Source organism: Patagioenas fasciata, chromosome 10 (genome assembly GCF_037038585.1).
Source record: "Patagioenas fasciata isolate bPatFas1 chromosome 10, bPatFas1.hap1, whole genome shotgun sequence".
Lineage (NCBI taxonomy): Eukaryota > Metazoa > Chordata > Aves > Columbiformes > Columbidae > Patagioenas > Patagioenas fasciata.
In genome coordinates, this window is record NC_092529.1 from 10990839 (window position 1) to 11008433 (window position 17595).

The window sequence follows — 17595 nt, forward strand, 5'->3', positions numbered from 1 at the left end:
AGGCCTGGTGGCTGGAAGGAAAGCCGGCTGCGGTCCCGGAGAGCTGCCCGGTCACAGACATAGGGCGTGAGTGGGCAACTCCCTGGCTGGCGTGTGGGGACTTGCACCCCTTGCCCGGTCCGACCAGTAGGGCTGTGTGAGGGGCTGGTTCTGCTGACCGGTAACCCACAAGCAGAAAGGTATCGACTTGCACGGTGCAAACCCCAGTGCCTGGTCCAGGCTGTGAGTGACATAAGGAGTGTTGGGCAGGGGCAGAGAGTAGGACAGGCCAGGCCTTTCTATGGCCACCAGTGCAGGTGTTGGACTACAGTGAGTGGGTAACTGGGGGTTGAATGGACCAAACCACAGAACTATAGGTAAAAGAAATCAGGTTTTTTTTGTTGTTTTTTGTTTGTTTTTTGTTTTGTTTTTTTTTTTTTTTTGCAAACAGGTATTTGCACCAAGAAGTAACATACAGGGACTGTTCTTGCCAGGGACCTCACATCAGTAGCTGGTTTTATTTATTGATAATGACAGTAGTGGCAGCATTGTGTCAACCAGGGCCAACTAAAGTTTTATCTGCCTCCCTAGCAACAGTAATGGTTAATGTTTTATTCCTTTAGTGTTATTCTTGTGGCAGTATCCCTAAAACAGGGCCTTGGAGTGGGGATGTGCTCCAATAAAGTCTGGTTGTCTGACTGCTTTTGCATAACACAAAGGCAATTTTTCATAGAGGCTGCTTGTCACTGCTGGGGGTAATAGTGGAAGGCATCCTTGGGCTCTTAGAACACCGACCCCTTTGCCAGGAGGTAGCAGGTAAGTCAGTCTTGAGACCTTTGCTGCAGAGTATTCTCTCTGCTGTTTCCCTGGGCTCTGTTTGATTTGATTTTGCAAAGAAGGGCAGTGGAGGCCTGACTCATCCCACAGTTTCCCAGTGCAGCAGCAAGAGCATGACAAGCCCCATGCTGCTGCCTGCGCAGGTGCCCTGTGCAGCAGGTTTTAGGGCTGTGGGCAGGGGTGCAGTGCCAGCATCTGCCTGGGGGGAGATGACCCAGCCTGCCCAGTTTCCCCTGCAGCAGCATTGCTACAGAGCAGAGAGCCATGCACCCTGGGTGCTGCCAGCTGCTCTGGAGACGTATTTAGTTGTTTGTGTGGTGGTTTTCTGGAGGAGGAGAGGTTGTGGCCTCCCTGAGACAGTGATGAAAAGCAGCCATCAACAGAGGAATGGGAATGGGCACTCAGGGAAACCCACAGTGACTCCAGGGACTGTGAGTCAGAAGGGAGTGAGGCACTTATTTCTGATGGATCACAGCAGGAAAGCAGGACTGTTGTTCTGTTTGTCTCCATTAAAACACAGTTCCAAGTGTGATATGCAGCAGCTGTTTTGTAAAGTTTCATCTCCTTTGTCTCCTGCAGTCATCTTGTTTGTTTTTCTTCCCGTTCTGTTTGACTCTGCATGTTCTGTTCTAAGAGACTGACTTCCCTTGGGCAGGGTTTGTCTTTTCTGGCCTTTCCACCTTTGCACCTCTTCCCTCTGGTTGTACCTTGTGAACTTTTCTTCCCCTGCTCAGCCCTGGCTCTGCAGCCCTTTGTCTGCCCTCTGGTGATGGTGACAAGTGTGGAAGACCCTTGACCCATAGAGTTGAGGTTCTTCTGTGAGCAAACCTTCTAACTAGTGGTTTATGAACAGAGAGAAATAAAAGAAAGAATCTAGGAGACACTGGAGGTCTTCCTGCAAGGAACCAGGGTGACCCACCCATGGGGTAGAGACCTGAGGGCTAGAGCTGAAGGTTGGTGTGTTTATGGCTTTCTGGGAGCAAGGACAGGCAGGAGTGTTGTGCCTGTGTGTACGTACACTCACTCCTGCTCTGGGCATGGACTGGCCTCCTATTAGCTCTGGCCTGTGGACATAGTCAGCTCTGCAAATAAATGGATTGCATTGGCAGAGTTCGTTAGCTGTCATCTCAGTCTTTTTGGTGGGGGGAGAATCCTTTGTTACTCTTAGGTTGTGAGTAATTGATTTTGTACCTGTGGGCTGGGATTAGGGCAAGCAAACTGAAGTCTCTCAGAGTGGAACCTGTGACTTGTTAGCCCAAGGGATTCAGGTTGTACTCTTGCCTCCTTTTCTAGACCAGAAGAGCTGCAAACCAGTGCCATTTTCATGCTGCCCTGAAGAGAATCCACTGACTCTGGTGAGCTGGTGTTTAGCCACGGTGGCTTGTGGTAGAACCAAACATCCTGTGAATCTCAGCACTGACAAGATCAGCTGATGGTAACGAGGAACACATGTAGAAGCCAGGAACTGGTTTTGCAACAATGAGATGCTTCACCCACCCACTGCTTAGGAGGTTGTTGGGTCTCTCACCTCAGTCTGTGCCAGGGGGACCGAGTCAAAGTAAAGGTCCTATCTGCAGTCCCAAGTGGTCATCTCTGAGGCAGAGCTGCAGTGCAAGACCTGGGCTGGTGACTGCCACTGATGCAGTCAACTACTGGAAGAAGGTGTTTGAGACAAATGGGATCCCTGAAGCACGAGAATCCAGTGAATATATTGTGTCATTTGTCTTGGGAGCAAAAACAGTTAAGTGATAAGAAAGGAATAAGGTTTGTGTATGCCTCTCACTTTGTCATTATGGTTGAATCCCTTTCCTTTCTTTTAATCTTGTTTATAGGAGGTAGAACAGTTTTCCCTACATTAGATGGCAGAGAGAGTGAGACATAGTTTATTAATGCCAGTAAAGTATGTGGGGTCTCTTACATGCCTGCTTTTGCAGGGCCTGAACTGTAACCCCTGGTATATATACCCACGCTGTTCCCTGACTTGCCTAGTGGAATGACTCTTAATTTTACCTATTCTTTGGAGCCCTAAAAAGTAGCAGAACAGTTGTACAGGTTTGTTTTGAAATAAATATGCAGGTAGCTTCTCCTAGTCATTTGCACTTGCGAACAGTCTCAAGCATATGCTTATCAGCATGCTAGGGCTCCTTGGAGGATGCCCTCAGGAAGGTGCAGAGGACACCCAGGTGGCACCAGAGAGCAGGTTTTAAAGTTACCTTGTCTTCAGTTTCAGAGCTTGAACTCCAAAAGCCTCTACACTCCGCTTACGGCATTGCAGCAGGAGCAAATCCAGCAGCTGAGCAACAAACGACTAGAAAGGTAGGAGCATCCTCTTACAGTTGTTCCTTTGGAGGGTTTTCCTTCAGGCTTAATTCAGCCAGAAGAATTATAGCAGAGAGAAGATATAAGACCATTAGCAACTGACATGTCAAGTAATCGTTCTGTGTTGGTCTCTAATGATGACTCAAGTAATGGGTATTTGCTGTTGATATCAGTCAGCAAATCACCTGTCTGGGAGCAGAGAAGGTGTAAGGGATGTTGCAGAGGAGCAGGAAGCTGGCAATACTGACTCTGAGTTGGGTACATTTTCATTAAGCCTTTTTGTGCTTACAGAATTCAGCCTTGGCCCCTTCTGTCTGGTCCAGCACTCTCTTCAGCTACTGGTCCTATACTTGTCTGTGGTGCTGCTGTGCTTTGTTTTCTAGGCTTTGCCTGCAGAGGGATTTCCCTGATGTTTAGACGTATCCATGGCTGCTGTAGCCGTGTTCTCTATTTGGCCTCCATTTGCTTGCTGTGTGTGAGAGGTTTTCTTAGTGCAAAAATTAAATGGGTTTAGTGTTAAATAGCTGCCTGGAATCAGACTGGGCCTGTATTGATTACTCCCTCCTCATGCATTGACCTAGTTATTGTGTCATGGGTGACTATCAGGTTGATCAGGAGTGATTTTCCCTTTGTAAATCCATGCTGACTACTCCCAGTCACCTTCCTGTACTTCATATGTTTGGAAGGCATCTCCAGGACTATCGATTCCATCACTTTCCCTGGTATTGAGGTCAGGATGACTGGTTTGTAGTTCCTTGGGTCCAGTGCTTGATAGCAAACTCTTTTGTGGCATGGAGCTCCTACAGCTCCCCTAGAGTGCACAGGCACATTGCATGTGCAGTTAAGAGCTGTAGGGGTGTCTGAATGCCCACCCCCAGAAGGGTTATGTGGTTAGCAATGAGGTAAGCATCGTGTTGAGAGCTCTTGTCTGTTACAAAGTGTAGACCTGAAGTGTTCACACTTACTTTTGCCTGCCACAGAATGCCAGTGCAGTATGTGCTTGGTGAGTGGGACTTTCAGGACCTGACTCTGAAGATGAGACCTCCAGTATTTATTCCTCGGCCTGAAACAGAGGTATGAATGTGGGGAACGTGGCGGGGAGCGCTTGAATTTGTGCTTCTCAAGCTAGCGTATTGCTTGATTACACAGAGATCCATCTCCACTGATGGAAGGGCTTGGCTTTCTTATTTTTTCTATAGTAATGACTTCTAGAAGTTCAAAACCTTTACTCCGATATCCCAGCCTGGTGACTTCATACTGTGATACAAGGACAAGAATCTCAAAGTCCCAAGGTCATTAAGAAAATCCTGCAGTAGTAGAAAGCTACTACTGGAAAATGGTAATGGACTCCAGAGAGCTTAATTGTCCATGTTCAGGCTAAAAGAGCACAGGCTGGTAGGAAATGGCACCTACCACCTATCTGATGGCTCCATAGTAGTTTCTGGATTAACAGTGGAACCTGAATGGTTGTTTCCTGAACAGCAGCAAAACACATACTGCAAACTGAGTGGTAAGTTCTGAACTGGGCTGGAGTTAAATATCAATGTCAGTCATAAGAATGTGAAAGACAGACATACGTGATCAAGTTAAAACTCCATTTTCATCTGTGTTCCTTATTATAGGGAAAAGTCTAAGAACTCCATGGGGACACTTTCCCTGATAGTAGCCTGGCTTTCAGCTCATGGACATCCTAGCAAGGAAGACTTTCTGTTTACTAGTCCTCAGGAGGCTTTAGGTTTTGTGAGGTTTTTTGTTTGTCAGTTTTCTTTTGGAGATGGTCTCCACTTAGGAGTCCCAGAAGCTTAAAGCTGTTTTAGGCAAATAATAATTTCTTCAGCTGTTTGCCTGCTGCTTGTTGACTGTTGTAACATGTTGGTGGCTGTCTGCTGAAGTCTATATAACCAGGGGCCCATGTTGTAAAAAGTGAAAAGGATCGTTCAGACAGAATGTCCCTTACTGACAATGTTGGAAGAGATGCCAAGGACTGAGTAGGCCTTGGAAGATCACATCTGCTTTTTCTGGGAAAGGGATAGCATTGCGAATGTATGAAGAAAGTAGCAGCTCACTAAAGAGAGGATGCAGTCTATGGAATCCTTTGTCAACAGTATTTCTGCTCTGCTTGATTCAAGAGAGTATTTCCAACCTCTGACTCCCCATTAACTTGTGGATGCACTGTGACCATTAAAACCAGGGAGACATTACATGTTCTGCAAGTCAAAACATCTGCTGGCAAGGCCTCCTCTGGTGCTGTGCTCCAGTTCTCTCCATGCTGTGCCAGGCTTCAAACAAGGGCCTGCTTTGTGGAATGGAAGATAGGCTGGCTAATGCCTGAGAACGTTGTTAATTGTGCCTACAGGCATGATTTTGGTAAAAGGATCTTTGCTGACCCAAACCAAAATGCAGTGCTGTGTAACATACTGTATTTGAAACCACTTAGCATGCCCTGGTGCAAAAAAGTAACATAAATAATGCAAACCTTGTCTCCGTGGGAAAAATTTATTTGACGTGTCATGATACTTACTATGAAGGCACATTTTTGGCACATTTATTATGACAGGCCAGAAATGGATTATGAATGGAGCTGTGTTGGCAACTGAGGGTTTTCTTGTGATCTGATGCTGTGAAGGTTACTTGGACAGAAAGAACATGGGGACAAGATCCAGCTGTTCAGCAGCACCTGGCAGGACATTGCTTTAAGCTGCAAAATTTGCTTCCTAGTTATATTTATGTAGCTTCTGCAAATTCTCCTGCTTGTTGAGGAGCTGTCTCTATTGTGCACTTTTTATTCTGTGATTACAACAGAAGGGTTCTGAATTTTGCACCCAGATGCATTGGTAATGGCATGAAAGCAAAACACAGCAAGACATAAACCACCAGCATTGTTTCAGTCCTGGGGACAAAGTCACATGCAAAGAGAGAAGCTCGGTTGTCTGCTTCAGTTTTGCCCTGTGTGAGATTTGCCCCTTCGTAGTCTATTTTGCTCTCTCTGGTAGCTGAGACTCTCCCATTTGCTCCCTCTGGGAGTATTTGTTTCAGCACATGTGACTTTGTTCTTCTGTTCTATGGGAACTGGGGTGGGGAGGGGACAGACAGCCAAAATGAGGAAACTAGCAGGTCCTGTTTAAGCTCAGAGAGCGGGATAACAAGCTGATTGCATTCAGTCATAATTTCTTGGCACGCAGGGCTGACAGATACCTCTATGACCACAGATGTATTGCATTGGAGGAGAGTTTTGTTAAGCAGGCCTCGGTCTCACCTTTTTCCAGTTACCTGGCCCTCTGTGAGTGAAGCTTTGGACTTGCTGCCACAAGCACTGAGTGGGTCTGCAAGGGCTTGCGGGACACAGCGTCCTGTCCACTTTCCTTGTGTGGCCATCAGAGCCAGGCTGCTGCACTGGGGAGGTGCTTGGAGCAAGGTTTAGGTGTGTGCTCTGTCTGATGAATTATCTTTGTTATGCAATTGTTATTGTAGTGTTACAGAATCCCTCTCTGAACATTGCTCAGTCACTGTATTAATGGAGAAGAAAGTGCTTTTCCCAAAGTATGGCCTTCTAAAACTCAGGCTGTGTTACCATCGCAGCAGCCTTTGTGGATCAGACAAAAAAATAGGAAGAAGAGAACTCAGCCAGTTGTGGATACGTAATTCCTTTGTTTGTACAAGCAAATATAGACTAAGTGAAACTTCACCGTGACTTCATTAAGGACAAGTTTAGTTTGGTCCAGGACTTCCCGAAAGAAGTGGCTTGAGTATGTGGTTCTCCTGTCTTTTACCCCTGGAGGGCACTCCAGGCCTAGGCTCCCGGAGTTCCTGTTAGTTTATTTCCTTTCAGTTATTATTGGATTTCTGACGTTTTCTGATCCCCTGCTCTCTCAGATGCTGTGTTTTAAAGCAAATGATGGCTTATTTGTTCATTGTAAACTAGAATAGTCTCCTTTTATCCCTTGCAACTACGGTGTGGGTAGAGTCAAGTTCTCGGACACGGAGTTTTTGCTTTTGCTGGAGGAAAGCTGCTGGAAGGAGAGCTCCAGTTCTGCTTGGGAGGATTTTCACAGTCCTGTCACCCCCTCTGACCCTCAGGCCACCCAGGAGTCCCCTGGTGACACCTGCTTGACCCGTTTTGGTCTCAGATTCATCATAATTTTTTTTTCTGTCTTGGCTTTGTTTTGGTGGCTATGCCATGAAAACAATGCATTGTCCTGTAAAGGGCAAGGGGAGAAAAACACTGTAGGGTGAAGAATGTTTAGCCTGGGAGACAGAGAAAGGAATTCCAACTCTTTACCATGCTAAACATTTTTTCTTTACAGTCATGCAAGAACGGTCATGACTGCAGTCTCCTGTGAGAGCAGGAGATCATACAAAAATGAGGAAAAAAACTTAGTGAGCCAGACTGGATTGGTCTGTCTAGTTCAATATACTGTGCCCTGAGGTTTGTAGTAGATAGTGGGGAAAAATTACAAGCAAAAATATAGGTATGGAAGGGTCCCTCATTCTTCTGACAACAGTTAAGGGCTGTTCTTAGCCAAGCTGGATTTGGGGCCATCCTGCTTTGTAATCACTAATGGATCTGTCCTCTGTTAATTTGTTTAATCCTCTTTTGAGTTTGTCTGTGTCTAGCCTCCATGGCATCATCTGACAACGAATCTTTCTAATTTTGTATTGTAAGTGGTAAAAGTATTTTCTTTGCTTCCAGTGCTGCCTGCTTATTTAACAAGAAAGCCCTTATTTCTTACTGTGTAACACACAAGCCATGCATGTTCTCTGTAAGATTCATAATTATTAGTCCTGTTGCTGTCTGGTACATCATTTTTCAACTTATGATTTTTAAGCTTTTAGCTTGTTTCTCATGATAGATTTTTTTTTTTCCCCCATGATAACATGCTGAACCCACCAAAGCCATTGCCGTTCACTTGCATCTGTCAACTGAATGGCAGTCATTGTGCTGGGCTATTTTCCAAATGCACTTTAGGCAAAAGTTTACTCAGAGAAACCTTTCATGAAATTTAACCTTACTTATAGCTAAACATAATCATTAATGTTTCAAGAAGGTCAAGCACACAGAGAAGGGAGGATTTTTGCTTCCCCACGTGTACATGCAAATATACAGATTGCAAGGTGAGGCCTTTCATCAGTGCTCGATGTCAAAGCAGTGTACACATTTTCTGTTTTAATCAGTGCTAAAAGGGAGCTTTTGATGCAGAATCGCCTTTCATTTCCCTAATTTCATTGCGATAGATGGTTACTTTTTGGAAAGTTCAAAAGGTCACACTGTCTACTGGTGTTACAGCCATGGATCAGGAGTCAGGAGGTTGAGGTGGCTTTTTTGGTGGTTTTGCATCTGACCAGTTGTCACTTCAAAGGAAGGCTGCTTGTCCTTTCTGCATCACTGGCTACCCTGTCTGGGAAATAAAAATTATGGTGGCCTGTGTTGTACATAGCTTAATGTCCTTTCTTGAAATATATAGAGATTCCTCTAAGGTATATTGAACATAAAGGGGAGACCTTCTAGCTCTCTACAACTACCTGAAAGGAGGTTGTAGCATGGAGGGTGTTTGCCTCTTCTCCCAAGTACCAAGTGATAGGACAAGAGGAGATGGCCTCAAGCTGTGCCAGGGGAGGTTTAGATTGGATATTAGGAAAAAATTCTTCACAGAAAGGGTCGTCAGGCATTGGAACAGGCTGCCCAGCGCAGTGGTGGAGTCACCATCATGGGAGGGGTTTAGAAGGCATTTAGATGAGGTTCTTAGGGACGTGGTTTAGTCCTAGAGTTAGGTTATGGTTGGACTTGATCCTCAGGATCTCTTCCAACCGAAATGATTCTATGATCCTGTAAATGCAGTAGGGTATTATTTAATACATCAAAAATTAACTGCTCTCTGTCAAAATGTAGCTGTAAACAAATGTGATAAAGTTGGAGCATTGCCGTTGTGGCCTCACATCAGATTTTGTATTTTTATATTTTATTTTTATATTTTTAGGTAACATCAGTATGGTGGAGGAAAACAATATTTTCCGAAAGTGGGCTTTGGCACACAGGCTGGGGAATGGGAATTATGAAGGGAACCTGAATTGCCCTTTGAGCTAAGCACAAGTGTTTAATATGATCATATATGCAGAAACAAATAGTGCAGCCTGTGCCTTGTGGGTGAGGGGTTTCCCCTGCCAGAAGTGCTTGAAGAAAGATTTGGGGCTCTTACAGACATTGGCTGAGCACAAGCACCCATTTCCAGTGAGCTGCCCAACAGGCTAATGTGATCCTTGTGTGTTTCAACAGGGGCTTGCCAAGTACAAGTAGCAGGGAATAGTTGCAAAAATATTATGTCCTGTTATGTTACTGACTGGTTGAGAAGGAAGTGGAAAATCAGGTTTGGAGAAAAGCCAGTAGGTAGATTAACAGCTGGAAAAAAATATACCTTGTTGTAAAAGACTGTTTAGCTCATCAAAGACAAGCTTAGGTGTTAATAACATGGCACAGAGAGCAGAAATTAGATAATGTAGGTCTCCTTGGTTTCATAGACAAGTGTATAACAAGCACTAGAAATGCAAGCCAGAAGACAAAATGCACATCTTTAACAGAGAGTGTAATTAACTACTGAAAGAGCTTAACAGGAGTCTGTTGCTGGCTACCTTTGAAATCAGAACAGGATGTTTTTCCCAGGACAGATTTCTTCTTGTTCAAAAGGAAATGGAGGAAGAAACAGGATTGTTCCTGGCTAACTGGCCAAGATGAACTATGACAGTAGTTTCTCCTGGCTCCTATGCAAGAAGAAAAAGGCTGTGCAGAGCATTACTTCAAAGTTGGTGCTTTCCAAACAGACTCAAAAATGTAAATATAAAGCTAAAATCTGTGCTGAAGGCAGAAAAGCAGCAGCTGTTATTTGAAGTCATGCACAAACCTGTTCCTCAGGTTAACTTATATAGACCTTCCTAATACGTTCCCACAGATCTCTGTGTTGTTAATGCCTTTATTATGTTTGGCCCTAAAAGAACTCTATGAAGTCTTTACCTTTTTAATCTCCCTTTTCTGATTGAAAGAGGTCTCTATTTCTCTGAGTTTCAGCTGTGTAGCTTAGTTCATCAGCAGTTAGTGCAGGATTTGGGACTAGAACTGGAGAAAAACAAACTATAGAATGGTTGTAATAGGAGGGATGGAACCTGAGGGGATTCCCACATCAACAGGGGCAAAAGTCCATTTCCTATCCCTGGATTCCTTCAGACATCCAAGTAACTGGAATTTCAGACCTAGGGATTAGTGAGCCACACCAGTGCGTCTCTCCAGATGTTGTATCTCGCAGTGATCAATACCAGTATCTGCAGGGAAAGAAAATGCCTTTCTTTTGGAGAGATGTTCCCTAGATAGAGGTTTGTGCTGGAGACCTGAGGTATGTATGGCCATTTTACAGTGACGTTGATCCACTCTTCTCTCCTCTCATCCCTCTTGGGCTGGCTATGTTTAGATATGACAGCTTGGTGGTTTATCTTGGACAGTGCTGTATACAGGTTGCAAAGGTTGCTGCCCTTTGGTGAAGTCATTTCTAGGTGCTGTCACAGCCTCTCCTCCAACAGATGCAACTGCTTGGCATATACCAACATGTCATGAGCTTCTGTTGTGTCACAGAGAAGCCAAGCCCCTTCCGTGTTAGATGTGCCTTTACCTGTTTGTCTGTCATCACTTCTGCCTAAAGCCCCCTTTTCTTTCAGGATCAGTGGCTCCTTCTGAAGTTATTCTGGTGTTTTGCTTTTCTATATGTATATGGGGGAGTTTCATGGGCTTTGTGCAACATTTTCCTACTGCGATGCCAGGCAGAAGAGCCAGGACACATGTGTCCATGGCCTGCCTGCCCTCTGAGCACTGGGCTGGCTTGGTGGCCTTGCTTTGGGAAGTGGGCACGTGGCAGTGATCTTCTAGGGCCATTGCCATGGAGTCAGGTTTCCAGCTTGGCTTCCTAGTGTTCTGTCACGTGCTGTTTGGCAGCCAAGTGGACAAACAGGAGCAGGGGGTGATTTAGTTAATATCAGATCAGGCTCTATGGAAAGTCCTGGATTCTGAGAACTGAAGTTTCTGGAAAGCACACAAGTAAGTAAATCATTCCCAGGAAGTGTGCGTGAGCAGCAAGGTTACCCAGGTTTTCATGAGTCTTTTGTTTTCCTTGTACCGATTGCTAGTCTGGGAGATTAGAGCCTCTTGCCACCCTGGCTCAAACCCCTGGAATCTTGTCTTCCCTGCCTTCCCCAGAACATGTGGACCATGAAAAAAGGGTGCTTTTAGGGAACGCAGTGTGGATTTGTGACCTCCACCCTTGCCTCTCTCATTCCTCCCCTCCTCTTGTTTTCTGTAGCCTTGTACTATTAAGCGCAGAAACATCGCTATTGTTGGACTGTAGCATGCAATTGCCTCGCCTTTGGATTTGCACACAGCTCTGTAGCCACCGTTGTGCAGCGAGAATCTCTGCTGTTTCCTCCCGAGTGTTTAGGTGCTGAAAGCTGCCTGACCCTGCTGGTTGGACTTGTGCAGCTGTGGAGCTTGTGGTTTGGGTGCTGGCAAATGCTGTTCTCGTGCTTTCTTTGTGCAGCTGCAGTTCCAAGAAATACAGTGAACTAGAGACCTGGCCACAGGGAGGGGGAGGTAATACCCAGAACCTGTCAGAACATGAGTGCATGCGGGGGGGGGGGGGGGGGTGCAGTTGGGGAACCGGAGTTGTGGGTGGAAGGATGAGGTGAAGGCTCATGGGAAGCTGGAGGTGTCTACAAAGTTTTGCATTTATTTTGCTCAACAGAGAAAATGAGGGGGAAAATAAACCAAATAAATGACAGCATGAATTTAGGGCAAATTTGGCAGTGAAGCAAGACTTCCTGGAATCGCAAGGTGAGAGCAGGCTGTGGGTGGCTTGGCTGAGAGACAAAAGCTTGAGAACCTCAGAGTGCTGGAAGTCAAGTAGCATGGGAAGCAAATATTTGTGTCCCCTGTGTGTGGAACTGCCAGTAACGTATCTCTTCCAGTTCTTGCAAGCTCTTCCTTTGCTAGTCAGGACCAGGGGATCTCCATATAGAGTTTTTAATTCACTTCTGGTAAAGACATAGATCATCTAGATGTTCCCACTTTCTCCCCACTCTGTTTTGTGCTAAACAACAGAATTTAGGTCCCTGTAAACCCCTCACTTGACACCTGCATCACCTCTAGCCCACTGCACTGTAAAAACCCTTCCACATACTTTGCTTTGCCCCTGGCTTGCCACCCTCACGAATCCCCAGGTTTCAGAGGTGGCTGTTATCACATCCGGTTATTGCAGAGTTACAAGATGTCTTATTCCAGTGCATTGTTTTGTGTTTACTTCTTGCTTTTAAAACATACATAACTGCAAGTTTAATTCAACATCCAATAGTCTGTACTAGTATTTTTTCCTAATTTGCCAGTTAGAATATAGCTTCTGTTTTGCTTGCCAGTCAAATTTATTTAATAAAATAATTAATTTTCATAATTATTGAACTTTTTGATTGTAGTGAGATACTAATGTCTGGAAAAGGATGTAGTTTCTTTAGGTTGTCACATTATTTTTAGTATCTTTAAATTTTGAACTTTTATGATAAACATATATTATCAGAGAACTAGCCTTTGCCTCAGAAGTATATGAAATAACCAAGACAATAAGACAAACAAGGCAGAAAGTAGGATACAAAACCTAAGTAATACCAATATTCCTTTTTTAATTTACATGTGGTAAAAACTGAAGTCAGTCATATTTAAACAGGAGCTTTGGCAAGCACTCTAAAATGCTTCCACTGTAGAACGTGTAAGGGAGAGTGTCTGTTAAAAACTCCAAGCTTGAAGTTACTGATGATCAGCCTTAAGGAAGTTAATAAATGCTGTCAATCGTTCTACTGTGTGGAAGTTACATTGGATGTTGGTAATCAGTAACTTGTGCTATTCTGTGATCAGCCCTGGAGACAGATGGTACTTCTGAGTTAATGTAGAGATTTCCTGGAAATATTTGTAAGTGACCAGAAATGGCTGGTATTTCAAAGAGTGATTTAATGGCCAAGCAGAATTTTTTGTGTGGCTCTTCTTCTGTGGTCTTGGAATCATCAGCACCTGCTTCCCCAAACCAGCTGTGGTTACAATCTCTGGCTGTCTCCATTGCAAAAGTGTTTTCAAGCTGATTCATCTGGTGCTGTTAGCTGAAAGGCAAAAGCCATTTTCCCACAAAAGTGGGTAGCTAAGGTGCTTATTTTCCCTTTTGCTATTGAGCACACAGTCTCCCACAGTCCTGTGGAAGCCTGTAAGAATGTTTTCCCCCATAATTGTCTAGGAAAGGAATCCTGGAGCAACAACAAGGAATATGTGATTTTGGAGGCTGTTAGCAAAATCCCCTTGTAAGTGTAGTGTTAATACTGACATGGTAGCCAGGGCAGGGCATTGCATTGTGGCTCCTCACTCCTGCTGAGCCTGGCTTAGGTATCAGTCACCAAAGTGAGCTTTGCAGTGAGACACACCTCTGCCAGAGGCCCCTCGGAATAGTGCCTGCCAGCCTGCAAGCTGCTGCTCCAGCCCTCCTGGGTTTTTGGGTACGAGCACAGCAGAGCTCCTTGCTGAGGAGCACAACAACTGCAGAAGATGAGAGAGAAAACAATGAAAACATTTGAAGGTGCTTGTTACTAAAAAGTCCCTGAAGGCGTCAAAAGGCTGTGGCTGTGCAAAGGAGCCTAAAAGAAGTTGAGCCAGTGGCTCCCGAAAGGCTATTGTTGGCAGAACCAGGCTACTGGGAAAGCAGCAAAGCCTAACACAGCTGAGTTGAAAATGGCAAAGGCCTGGAAAAACGGATCTGAAGAAGTAGTAATGTTACTAGGAGAAATAGGGAGCATTTGCATGTTCAGATAAACCAAATCTTTCCTTTCGCTTGTGCTTTTGGGCTCTTTCAGCAGGAGGAATCAACAGGTGAAGGGTTCTATTAAAATGGAGCAGTTTGAAGCTGCCTGACTGTGCAAGGCCAGGACAGTGTTCAAATATGCCTGTTTCTCCATCCCAGACTGTGAAGCAGTGCAAGCTTCACTTCTGTTCTTGAAGCACTGTGGGTGAGTGTTTGCATGCAGGGCCACAGCACATTAATATGTTTAAAAGCAGTTTCTGTCTTGTGGGAAAGCTCAGAAAATACTTTCTGACAAAACAGCCTGTGTCTCGGGTGCTTTGCTGCCAGGGATGTTCCATTGAAGCCCATCTACCCTAATGCTTAATTTTTTATACCTGTTTATATCCTCCCTCCCTACTTACTGTGGATGCAAATTGGCCTAGCATGAAGGATGACCACCAACAACAAATATCTTAATTAAAAACTATAGCTTTGCACAAGGCACCCCATTTAGTGATATATCCAAGGAAGGGTTTATGCCTTTATGTACAAGCATACCTAGTTTAGGCTCCTGAAAAAGGCCACTGCTTTACTAAAGAGAAGCTGACATGCCTGCCAGGACATGTTGCTTTTAAATATTCCTGCTTATGCCAAGAACATGCAAGATTCCTTGTAAAAGTGGAAGGTGGGTAATTTTCCTGGTAACGTCTTCAATTTTTACCTGTTGGCAAAATCAAGCCAATTATTCTTTGTAAATTGTGCTAAGCTTTCTGGATTTATAGGAGAGATCTGAGAGCAGACCTCTCAAGTGAAATAACCTGGCTGTTGTGGGAGTGGCTCAGGCATTAAGACCTCATTCTGTACTGTTGTACCATGAAAGCACGAGGATTGCGGGGGGATGTGAGCACTTGCTGAAGCTGCTGATGCACTCAAGGTGTTTATAAGGTTTCTGTCTTATAGTTTTCTCCAGTGAACAGCAAGGGAAGTTTGTGCTGCAGTCTGAGGGAGGCACGTGTGTTCTTTCTCTTGTAGGTAGTCACTCATTTTCACAGACCTTGTAACAGCATGTTTTTGAGACCTTTCCTGCTGTGGTAGATTTTATATGAAATTGCAAAGGGATTTTAAAGAGAGGAGGTAGATGCACGAGAGGGGGTGATGATAGCAGAGATGCATACAGATCCCGGAGCATGGATGAAAATCTTTTCCACATGACTTTATACCAACAAAATGTGATAGAAGTCCACAATCTGAAGCCTGCACAGGGAGCTGCTCATTTGGGTCATTTAGTAATTCATTGCCTTTGCTTTTCATCTGCAGGTTGGATTGTTGGTCTAGGCACTGTTAGGAGCTGTACCTCTGCCTCTAGCTTACATACCACACTGAGAAAGTGTAGAAATCTTACATTTTGAAGCTTACAAATTCGGAAAGCTGGATTTTTCGAGTAAATAGAGTGGTGTTGGAGAAGATAATGTGCTCCAGCTGTTTGGTTATTGTTTTTCCCCACAATGCTAGATTATTTCAGACAAGCCATGGGAAATTGTATCCTTAGGATTTGGTTACTAATTACAGAGCCCTGTGGGGAGGATGTAGCTGAAGTGACTTCTGGCATGTCAGTTCCATTGCTGCCATCTGTGTGTTAAAAATTAGCAGTGAAAATACACTTTAATTGGGCTACAGAGTGAAGAAATTAAAACTCCTGTTCTCAGACCACAAAGGTGTGAGTCAAAACAGCTCCCTTCGAGTTTTCTTTTTTTTTTTTTCTTTTGTTAGGATCTTGTCTCTTTAGTTGTGGAAGAGGAATCTTGGAAATGTGAGAAGAATTCAGACCTCTGCTTCCCAGTTTCTGTCCCTCATCCTGTGATCCTGGAGATTGGCTGTGGCTCTGGAGCAATTTCTCTGAGTCTGTTGTGCAAACTGCCACAGGTGAGCTTTTTAAAATGCTCGTGGTATAAGAGACATCTGTGCTACAGAACAATTCCATTTGACTAGTCTTCACTGAGACTTCGCAGACAAACTTCTTTGCTTTGGTGGGACTTCAGCAGCTAAGGTCTCCAACAGGTTCTGTAAGTTCATGCTAGATAGAAGAGGAATATTTAGGAAATGCTCTCCCCAGCTGTCTGCAGGAGTACTGGAGACACAGAATGGAAGAAGCAAATGTGCCTGTTCTTTGGCTATCACAGCTCACTATCAATCACCTGAGCTTGATGGGTGTTGGTTTAAGCCAATATCCTGGGCTGAGGACAAGAGGGACTGAGGCATGGGCACATACTCTGTTAGCTGAATTTATGGGGCAGTCATCTCTAAAAATCACCTTGCTGTGAACGGAAAGATCTTGTCATTACTCAAGATCAGTATGGCAAGCATATGTCACACTACCATACCATTTTTTGGAAGTCTTTTGTTCCCTAATAGCAACCCACACCTTTTGAACAGAGTGAAAAGAGCAGGAAGGGGACTGAGATATGTGCAACCCAAGCCCTTCTTGCCCTGATTATTGTGGCATGTAACATATGCCACAATACTGAGATACTGTTGGTAAGCAGAGATACTGTTGGTAAACAGAAAGAAAAATGCATCCAAATTCTGATTGCATGTGGTTAAGAGGAAAAAAATCCCCTTTCCTCAGAATTGCAGACCAGCTGGTTCCTCCTCGTGAATGAGAATTACTGTGGCCAACCCCTCCTTTTGTAGAAGATTTGGTGTGTAAGAATTAGAGGTGGATGCCTGAGTTCCTCCTCACAGTGACCTAATAAGGTTAATACTTGAGTATCATGACTTCAGAGTATAATTACTCTAAGTTCCTGAGCTGTACTTCATGCTCTTTTCCTTGCCTGTTAAGTTGAAGAGCTGTGTCAGTCTGTCCTTGTTACTGATAAGTCCTTTCCTAGCTGAGTCACACAAACTGCTGTGCCCAAAGAAATGAGGAGCCTTGACTGATTAGAGTTAGCTATAGCCACACTGACAGCTAAGTGGAGTTTACACTCTGTGTGATCCTTTTAGGGTTTGAGGCAGAATTTGGCGCTAGGGTATTGAGGAAATAACAGCAGCTTTTCACTCCTGGATTCAGCTGTGTCCTTCACCGTAAGGGTCAGCATTATGTGTGTGGGTGCTGGTGTCAGGCTGTGAAATTAATCCCCTTAGGAATGATGGCTGACACACCATCATCTCCAGATGCAAAGTAGTTTCTTTGGGCATGCTTTTTCTATGTAAATACTTACTAACATCTGTGTTTAAAAAACATTAAGCAAAAACAAGTCAAGCCTTTGCCTGTGCTTTTCCCAAGGTGGAATGGAAGGTCAAACAAATTTTTAACTGTTTAGTACTATCTGTTAATGTTATGCTGGAAGATTCTCAAATACCTGACACACAGTCAAGTATGTACAGTCAATACATGCAGTGAATGGGGTGTAAGGCCTGCAGGGGAGTAACTGGGCAAAAGATGTCTGCATAACAGATGGAAAATGCCAGAACCTCTGTCCAGGTAGTTTTGTGGATGCTGGGAGTGATTCTATCTCCATTAGAGAGGAGAAGCTTAGGACATTATCTTCCTTTAGCCTGTATCTATCCCAGACTACCCAGAGCATTAAGTCTCACACTACCAGGAGCTATGAACATACCA

General features: G+C 44.4%; 1 protein-coding gene across 16 annotated transcripts in view; it reads left to right on the top strand.

Annotated features, from left to right (window-relative positions):
• The window catches only part of HEMK1 (HemK methyltransferase 1, mitochondrial release factors N(5)-glutamine), a 29543-nt gene that overhangs the window by 3888 nt on the left and 8060 nt on the right, over positions 1 to 17595 (top strand). For 8 of the 16 annotated variants that reach the window (XR_011740721.1, XR_011740722.1, XM_065846032.2 and 5 more), the window contains 4 exons: positions 2110 to 2556; positions 3041 to 3132; positions 4116 to 4209; positions 15747 to 15899. Coding sequence is in view for 14 of the 16 variants with exons in the window: in XM_065846032.2 (XP_065702104.1) it covers positions 2296 to 2556; positions 3041 to 3132; positions 4116 to 4209; positions 15747 to 15899 (600 nt within the window). In the remaining 2 variants the exon portion in view is untranslated. Of the gene's footprint in view, positions 1 to 689; positions 796 to 2109; positions 2557 to 3040; positions 3133 to 4115; positions 4210 to 15746; positions 15900 to 17595 lie in introns of those variants that run through there. The other 8 variants (XM_065846038.2, XM_065846041.2, XM_065846040.2 and 5 more) reach the window with 4 other exon arrangements.